The sequence below is a fragment of the Channa argus genome, chromosome 6, assembly GCF_033026475.1.
Source record: "Channa argus isolate prfri chromosome 6, Channa argus male v1.0, whole genome shotgun sequence".
NCBI classification, from domain to species: domain Eukaryota; kingdom Metazoa; phylum Chordata; class Actinopteri; order Anabantiformes; family Channidae; genus Channa; species Channa argus.
The window spans coordinates 9615219-9625005 of record NC_090202.1 but is presented as its reverse complement, the minus strand read 5'-3'; the positions used below and the strand labels follow the sequence as shown (position 1 = coordinate 9625005).

At 37.7% G+C, this 9787-nt stretch overlaps 1 protein-coding gene across 1 annotated transcript in view; it reads left to right on the top strand.

The window, feature by feature from the left end:
* ppp1r37 (protein phosphatase 1, regulatory subunit 37) overlaps nucleotides 1–9787 on the top strand; it is a 42260-nt gene continuing 32473 nt past the window's right edge. The window contains exon 1 of the mRNA XM_067507133.1: nucleotides 1–1830. Coding sequence (XP_067363234.1) covers nucleotides 1092–1830 — 739 coding nt within the window. The 5' untranslated portion in view covers nucleotides 1–1091. The remainder of the gene's footprint in view (nucleotides 1831–9787) is intronic.

The window sequence follows — 9787 nt, the reverse complement described above, 5'->3', positions numbered from 1 at the left end:
GACGTCAGACGTGTGAACAACAAACAGTTGTTGGACTTCAACAAGCTAGCAATTGGTACCGCTGGAGAAAAACAGCTTCAACGCAGTTCACCTGGAAAGAGACAGACCCACGAAATCAAAGCCGCCTTTTTTACAATGTCGTAAAAATAACGTTGTTTGTAACAGCGAGTGTAGCTTCTGCGCGTTTCCGTAGCGCTAATGTTAGCCACAGAAACATGCTCATTGCTCGGAGTGTGACGCCTGTATTTTTCTAGCTGCCGCTGGTCGAGGGTTGTGATGTGAACCGAGTTGCCGCACGACAGAGGGTGAGACAAGAGCCATAGCCGGAAAAAAATGGTCTTGACACAGGAGAATGGACTTTGTGGAGAGTAAACAGAAGGACCCTCGCAAAGAAGCAGTCGTGTGACGGATTATGGCCCTGGGTGTCGTTGTTTGGGAAACAATTTTAACAGGCTAGCTAACGTTAGCTCGCTCACATTCGACAAATGAATTGGTTTGGTATAGGGCACTAAGCTGACTTTGCTAGCGTAATGGAGGCACCCTGAGTGGCTTGTACAGCTGACTGTCCTGGTCCTCCTAAGTATTGCTGGCAATGTGCTGACGGCCAGTGAGTTTTTCACCGGTTCCCGCTTGAAGCAGAAGGACACGGCTGGCAGAAATTATCAATTGGATGTTTCTTAGGTAGTTTAATTGAAGATAGCTGGGCAAAGTTGCGTAGTTTGTCAAATAAATAATGACTGAAACGGTATCTATTTCACACCAATATCACATATTTCTTTAATTAATATTGGTGTGAAATTGCACTTTTATTAGCTCAAGTATGACCCTAAGTCAATTGTGTTTGGAGGTTTTGTAGATAATATAATTTAAATCACCCACAAGACAACAAATTAGTCAAAAAGACTTCTAATTTTCTGATTGTAGTTGGAATATATTTTGGTCACTAAAGAACGAAAATAGGTGCACATTTATGTATATCGTTGTGAGACAGAGCCAGGCTTAATCATGTCAGTTGGTTCCTAGTTACTCTTTAACACAATATCTATGCTGTCTGGCACGGTTGAGGACTGAGTTTTATTGGAGATGAAAACATGAATATCGAAGACCAGTGTCTAGATTTGTGCAATGTCAAAACAAAAAGCAATGTGGACAATGATCACAACACTACCAAAAACACAGAGGAGGTCGCCTGCAGGATCTCTGAACTGATGACAGACGGTAAAACAGATAAACAGAGTATTGTTCCCACAGAGGCCTCGGAAACCTACCTGATGCCTCAACTTGCTGACAACCTTCAGGCAGAGGAAGCCAACTATGAGACAAAAGATACATTGGAAATTGATAAGGTTAATGGAAATAGACTCAGCAGTGCTGAAGACACCCCTGCAATAGCCAGTCCTGCTGACTTGAGCTTTTCAAACGATGAGCAACACCAGGACAATAATATGGTTCAGAAACTTAAAAAAGCTATTGATGCTGATTCTGCAGAGATGGCTGTAGGTGAAGGTTATGATTGTGCGGAAATGGACATGGGTGTAGATCTGAGCCTGGATGAGACTGGGGTGTTAGAGGCTGAATCAGCAAATGTCATATCATCTCCAGACAATACTTTAGACACACACTCAACATCTCAGGATGTCTCAGCTGCCAGCATGGCAGAAAGCCCATCAGATGCTAGCCAGAGAAGCAACACAGTGACAACTTCCATAGACCGGCCTTCGGCTGCAGAGAGGGATGAGAAACACAAACCAAGTGGCAAAAGGGTGACGTTTCCTTCAGATGACGATATTATCTCTGGAGCAGTGGAGCCCAAGGACCCCTGGAGACATGGTAATACTGAGTGTTTGTTCTGCATGTCTATATGTGTGAATGGCTTTCCCTTTATTTTACTCAAATATTGTGGCAGGCATGTACGAACATTTCACTCCAGCATGGTTTCCCAGGACTCTTATCTCGTAGGACATTTGGCAGTATTTTACTTAGGAGCAAATGTAAAAAGCCATTTATGCTGTTTAGATTGGGTTGCCCAGTCTCAGTTCATCCATATTTCCCGTGCAGTCAGTAAAAACAGGATTGGAGAATGGATATGAATGATACACGAGGCGTGGTGTTGTCTCAGTCTTTGAGAGGAATGTTCTTTTGTCTATCTTCAAAGCTCGTCATCACTTGAAAGATCACACTGCAGTCTATTTAGTCCTCAGGCAGCACCTGTGACCCTCCCCCCTTTCTTCAAACAGAAGTTTGATTACTACTTAAATAGTCAAATAAACAGATTAGTCTGGTGTTTTTTTCTCCTAACAGTTGAAATATGCCTATCTTAATGTAGTCTGAGACCTGTGTATACACTATTGTGAGTGGATCCCACCACTCCTTGAGGTGTGCCATGTTACTACAGTAGGTTCCTGTTTGTTCAGTTAAAACACGTCTCAAGGAAGCTCATGCAGGATATGGCACTGCCTGTACTGTGTTGACTTAAAGAACAAAATCTTTCAAGTTTTAATAAGATGAGTTACTTTCTATGTTCTATGTAATAATATGCATATTTTGTACAATAAGTGCATATATTTCAAACAACAGAAAACATTTTGGATCTTCATTTGTTAAATTGAGCAATGGCGTAGCACAAAGAAGTCGAACCAGATAAAAGTACACAGTACATATTATTATACTTATACACATTCATGCGTAATGTAACCAAGGATATTAACAAAAGTAACTAAAATGTTACTTACACATTTTTTTAAATTAATTCAACCTTGCACCCATTGCATTGAGTATCCACTAAGATAACGAAACCACAAAATACAGTTTTTAATGTAAAAGGTTTTCTGTTTTATTGCAGTAACTGAATTAAAAATTGTATGAATATCCCTTTTTGCCTGCTGATTGTAAACTCATAATATTAATTAATGGTTCTTATTTACTATTTTATATTATATTTTTATTAGTATAGTAAAAGCTTGGGTGTCCTAACTGTGTCAAACTCCCCTTCATCTGGTGTGCCAACAGACATCATTGAATAAACAGACCTAGAGACAAAGTATTTGCTTACAGTACTGTGAGGGCAGTTGACAAAGTTGCACAGTTACATAGTTAACTGTAGCCTGAGAAGATGCATTAAAAGCTCTGTTAATTAAAAGTGTTCTGTTACCCCTCAGGTCTAATCGTTCTTGTGACCTGTTTCGTTTTAAGGGGGTAAGACAATGAAAGTCAAATTTTTTTCCTCTGTAAAACCAAAAATCTGGGCCAGGTCAAGGCAATGATCAGTTGTAAGAAATATCCACATGAGGGAATGGGACGAGGAAAAAAAGCCGCAAAGTTAATACGCATGAATAGTACTGTGTGATATTCAGTGGAATAAAAATTTTTTTAATTAACACCCCTGCAGTTAGTCATACACTTAGAAAAACATCTGTTTTCAGCCATTTATCTGCACACATTTAGCTACATATAAATATTACATATTCCACACACTTGACATAATTCACACATTTTCATCATCCTTTACCTTTATGGTTTTCCCTTTTTAATCTAGCTGTTTTCCAAATTCTTTGTGTATCACTTAAGAGTGTTGTTAAAGTGCACATGCCAAGCAGCCAGCCTGATAGTAAATTGGACATGAAATACTTTTTGCCACACTCCACAGGGGCAAAGTCCAGCCCAGTTAGCCAAGATTTCTTGGCCGTTATGAAACAGTGGAAACAGTAAAGTATCTTGATGACTGTAATGTGCCCTCAGATTATTTATCACATTTTTTTTATTTAAGTTCCAAAGGTCCAAGTGATTGTTCAGTTGACATAGATAGACAGTTAAAGTTAAGTACAGAGTTTTTTATTTTGTTTTATTTCATCTTGTTTTTTCAGTTGGTCTGTTAAATATATGTGCTTTAGTAAAAACAACAAAACAATAAAATTAATTGACTTAAATCCAAACATAGTTGTAATGAGAGATCAGACTAAATTTATATGCTTATGAGCTTTATATATTGAAGCAAATAATACATTATTTTATCCTTGATTCCTTTTTCATTTTCTAATGCACATTAGGTTGCGTTTATTGTAGACATTTTCCCAGGTTCAGCCAGTCAGAAATTTCCAGGTGGAATTAAGGAATGCTTAATTTCTATACAAGAGCTAGAAGACATGACCATGACTGGAATGGTGAAAAATGCAAACAAGGTTGTTAAAGCCTCAGCTACAGTATTTTATCTTTCATAACAGCAGCTGAGTAGTAACCTGTGAAGGTACTGATGTTTTGCTGGAGCCGTGTGCATTGACCTCCCATTGGAGCTGCTGAACAGGCCCCATTAAAATGAATAAGCCTACTTTGGTTTTGCATATAGATCTGTTGTAGGTCCTAAATGTATCAGAACATTCCCCTCAGAGCTCTCCTTCAGTTGCATTTGGAGTGAACTTGTTCTGACAATAGACTAAATCAGGTGGGGTGTCATATTTCCATTTCATTCTCTGCACTCTTTATTTTTCATCAGTTATTATACAACATGTTAAGTTGGAACAAGCCACAATGTGCAGACCAGCAGCTGCTCTAGTGCTATTAACATAACTCTTTTCATCGTACCTTTGAGCAATACAAGGGAAATGTTCAAATATTTGAATGTCATTCCTTAACATTTGTTTCCTGCCTTTCTTTCTGTTGAAACATGTAAAACACTTGAGTTCTTTCCCTCTCTTCCTGGCTAATACTGCATCATATCGTAAGATTCTGAACTTCCCAACATGTTGTGTGGCTTCTACTCCTCCCCTATTCCTTATCCCCGGTTGACCAAATTGGTCTACTGCTGCTTGGAACCACTTCAGCATGCCTTTGCAAGCACTGTACTGCATGTGATAAGTGATTTCTTTAATAGACTTATCAAATATTTTTTTAGTTCACAATAGTGATTTGCAGCAGTTGTACAGAATACTACAACTTTACAAAAGAGTACTACAACTTTAATATATATATGTCAAATAAGTTAAAGCCTGCTCCTTGTTCTGCTCAAAAATCTTTGACATTAATAATTGTTTGCCCTAAAAGCAACCACACTCTTTGGCCTGCAGGCAGATCAGGCTCAAGACTCACTTGGCACCAGGTATTAGAGCCTCTCTGAACCATGAAATGTCATGTGTTTTGTCTGTGGAGCCATTGAAAAACAAATCTTCAAAGACTTTGAAGACAGTTTGTGCTAGAGGCAGAGCAGTCCTGGATTTCATGGGCCAATAGAGGAAAACACAAACTAACTAAAACATACTGGAGCATAAACCAGTCCCACCAGGAATCCACAATGTTGGGATGGTGACAATATTTTTATATCAATCCCCAGTGAATTCTGCCTGACTTTGCAGTTTAAAACATACAAAGTTTCCTTTTATTATTTATTTATTTTTTGAAATTGGGCATTTTGTGCTGCAGAAATAATCATAAAATGGTTACTGATATCCTAGAGGTGTATATATATACTGGATAAATGAACCATAAGTGCTGAACATTTTTTATATGGTCCAAGTACGTGTGTGCAAAAAATTTTCATCCTGTTGGGAGAAACATGGCTTTGAATATGAGTTTCTAGTTAGCATCGTTAACATTATAATTATATATTAGATGCCATAAACGTGTAATTAGCATGGTGTTTTCTTTGAAAACATGAGATGAAATGTACAATGCACCAAAATAGAAAACATAAGAAAATAAAAAAAGACATCAACAAGAGAGTTTGTAATAAAAATGATTAATGATTGATTTTGCACCCAATAATTTGAGAGGTGTTGGCTTCATTATGGTTTATATACTGTATATGAAAATTATTGGAATATTATGAAGAAGAGCTGAAAGTTGTCAAGTGTGTCAAACCTAAATTTTATCTGGATTACATAAACAAACTTGAAGGGTGTACTCAACTGTTATCAATCATGCTGCAGATTACATTTTAGATGAATCCACTTTGTCTTGTCAGTGATACATAATTGAGAAAAGTAATAATATCTTCACTTTGGAGGAGATCAAATGTTCCCTTTAGAAATAACTGAAATTATTAATCAGCAGTAAGAAAAGTTGCAAAATATTTTTCTATTGATCAACCAAATAGTAATCTAACTGTTACAGCTTGAGATGAGAATTTGAAATTCAAAAACAAGTAAAACTTGATGGGCACATCTTGTTTTTGCTTGCTTAGCCATCCAACAGCTACCTTTCAGCTCAGTTGTTGCAACAAATTATAAACTCAGAATACCACTACAGTGAATTAGATAACTGATATATATTTTCATATGTATACAAGTATTGCTTCATTCTAATTTCATTTTCCATGTAGCCTTTTGTGGGCAGCACAGTGGTGGAGTGGTGATTGCTGCCGCATCACAGCAAATGCTGCGTTCACATCCCCGGCTGACCAAGGCTTTTCTGTGTGGAGTTTGAATGTTCTCCCTGTCCTTGCGTGGGTTTCCTCCCACAGTCCAAAGACATGCATCTTTTGTTAATTGGTGAATCTAAACAGGATAAGTGGATAGAGATAGTGGGTGGATGTATGGCTGTTGCCTTCTGTGATTGATTAAAATCATTTGTTGTGTTTTATTCCTCATTTTGTTGTTGTCTTACTTGGTTAATAGATTATGATTTTGATAATGTAATCATGACATGGCAGCTAAATTGACATTTTTCCCAGTACAGTATAGGTACACAGGTACACACTACTTGTCCGTTATATGCTAATATACACCGTATCGGTTAGCTCTAGTCTGTACCGTCATCTGTTTTGCATTTCTCCTTGTGCGTGCTACGCATGTATCTTTTTCTTTTTTCTTTTTTTTCTGTCTTAAAAGTGAACATGTATTGAATGTCTGTTGGTGTTTGTTTTATGATGATTATGGTTATTTATTGCAACAAAGCTAAGAATGTAATAGTAATTTGTTAAATAAATGTAAAACATACATGGATCTTGTGTAAAACTGTGACCGCCTGTGCAGTTCAATGCAATCCAAAACAGCAACTCTGCCAGGAATTCTACCGTTAAAATGTATAATTTCTCAGTTATTAGGTTGAAACTGCCTGAGAGTTGATAAGTATACTAGGTGTTTATTATAGAGGTCAAAGTAGGTAGTGGAGCCAAATGCAGTATATTATATGAAGAGGTCCAATGTTTTGGCCATTAGGGTTATTAGGATGCTTAAAGATCTTTGTTTGGTATCTATCAATCTCATTTCTCATCTTTTACAATATCTGCATGAGACTTTCTATTTTTTTTCAAAAGGGAATTCCTTTCTCCGCCTTTCACCTACCTGTTGTTATTGAGGAGCCTGATGACAAATATTAACTACTCTCTCTGAACACACTCAAAATGCCCCCTCATTTAAAAATAGAACATAGAACTGTTGCTCCCTCACAATGTTGCTCTCCCTCTGGTTCAGCAGCTTTCTCTCTCTGAAGTGCAGGCCTGGTTTCATGTGGGGGATGGCTTAAAATGGCTGCTGTGTTTTGTTTTTCTTTTGTTTTTTTTAAACCATCATCATAGCTCATCACATATCGAGAGGCTACTGTTGATGTACAGTTATGTCTCACACCGCTAATAAAATGTAGTCAGCATAGGTTTCCTGTGATATTATTTATCACAAACCTATAGTTGCTGTGCCTGCAGTAATGTGCAAATACAAATAAAATCCTTTAGGTCTATGTTGTAACAGTGCGGTGACATGAAATGTTTGAGTTATTGTGTGGGTTGTGTGTTTTGTAGGATACCTCAGGGTTACAAGTGTGGAATATGTGTTTCTGATTCTGCCATGTTTGCCCCTGGAGACGTTTGTTAATTATTGATTCTCACTTGGAATTAATTCCAGGGTTTGTGCATTAATGCACTCCTTCAAAATCCTGACAGTTCTTGAGCCACACTGTTGGATACAGTTGAATTTAGTTTGTTTACTTCTGTCTGTAGATCTATGCTGGTACATAATAATGTACCGTACATTATGTAAGTTGCTTTAGGTGATCATTTAAATCAGTGGGCTCTTCAGTTTTTTAGTAGAAGCCAGATCTGTGCTAAAATTCTGTCCATTAGCTTTTCTGTGTGTCTCCTGTTGTCACTATCTTATCATTGAAACTAGTAGAAGCACAAAACAACAGTGACATAAACTCTGTCTGCCTCACCTCACCTCTCATGGGCCAGGCAGCCAGCTGTCATGTGTGAATGACGCTGCTTTCACCATTTTCAGCATAGCCGTGTGAAATGGCACAGAACAGAACTGGAGAGGAGGAGATGGGTCATATTTTGAACATTGGCACTTGGTTGTCAAGGAGCTGGCAGTGTCCGTGTTCCACCCTCAGCATACTGGCCCACATTTCTGGAAGGTTTCCAAAACTTTGGCATGTTTTATACATGTCTGTTGTTGTGAAAGATTTGTCACCTCAGAATTAAGAGATTTATGCCTCAGGGTATGTCAATGCTAAGCGAGCTACATTTTGAACTGTAAAAGAAATTGCGTGAACATTATGCTTAAATTTCTCCACACTCTCCTTAGTCAGAAAGATATACCATTTATAGTTAGATGACCAATTCATTATTCAGTTTTAACGTTGTCTGACATAATCAATATTAAAAGCTGTTTTTAGACAACTAATGTGGTGTAGGGTTGGCTATACCAAGGTTTAAAATGCATAATTACAGGAAAAGTTAGATAGCAGAAACTTGTCTTTGCACCTAAATGAACATATTTGCAGAAAAGTGTAAGAAAAAGTAGCATGAAGCAGTCACACAATTGTATCAAGAATCAGATTTATTGTTTCACAGCAATACAACAAGGCATTTGGCATTTTTAAGCTTCAGTCCAGAAAATCAAAACATTAGTAGAAAAAAGGAAAGTAGACTGAAATGGAATAAAATATATAGAGTACATATTTTGTGTGCATGCATGCGTGGGTATCACTGCAAGTGTTGATTGTGCAGATGGCTGTGCTACATTATGCTCTGTTATTTATTTTATTCTGCAAATCTCACTTTTCATCTGATTTTGATCTGACACCACCAATTAGTATTTGGTACAATACCTATTGATAATGCAAACCAGGCACAGACTTGAATAGATTCAGTAATGAAACCTAATGACCTGGAAGTAAACTTTAATCCAATGGTTCAAGTTCTTTCCTAGGAATCTCATGCTTGTGGTTCAATTACATTTAGTCAAGAATCAGCTAATGTGGGATTTCCACTGCAGGAATTTAACTGAACTATAATGTGGAGCTTCCTGAAGCTTACTGTAGCGTGAAATTGTAGAGTAATGGACTAAACACTTATACACTCCCCCTGCAAAATCCTGGAACTTGTTTTTAGTAGTATCATCTGAGGGGTGCTGAGGGGCAACGGGAGAACTTTTCTTGGGGCAATGGAAAAAACAATGGAACCTGAACCAAGTGGGTAAAGTTAAGTTCAGGCTCCTGTGGTTGCCACCACAGAAACTTGGTGAACCCATTGACATGATCAAGTGATAAGTTTTGTCCTTTGAGATGCTTTGCCAGACCTTTTACTGCAGCTGCCTTCAGATGTTGCTAGTTTGTGGGTGTTTCTGCTCTCAGTCTTGTCTTCAGTGAATGAAAAGCTGGTCTATTAGGTTGAGATCCGGTGACATACTTGGCCAGTGAAGAATATTTAATTTCCTTGCACTACAAAACTCAGGTAGTTTTGACTGTATGTTTTGGGTTATTAACCATCTGCAATATACATTTGTGTTATCAGTTTTCAAGCAGTTGGCTGAATCTTAGCAGAGACTATGGTCCTATACACTGCTCATCCTGCTATCTTCAT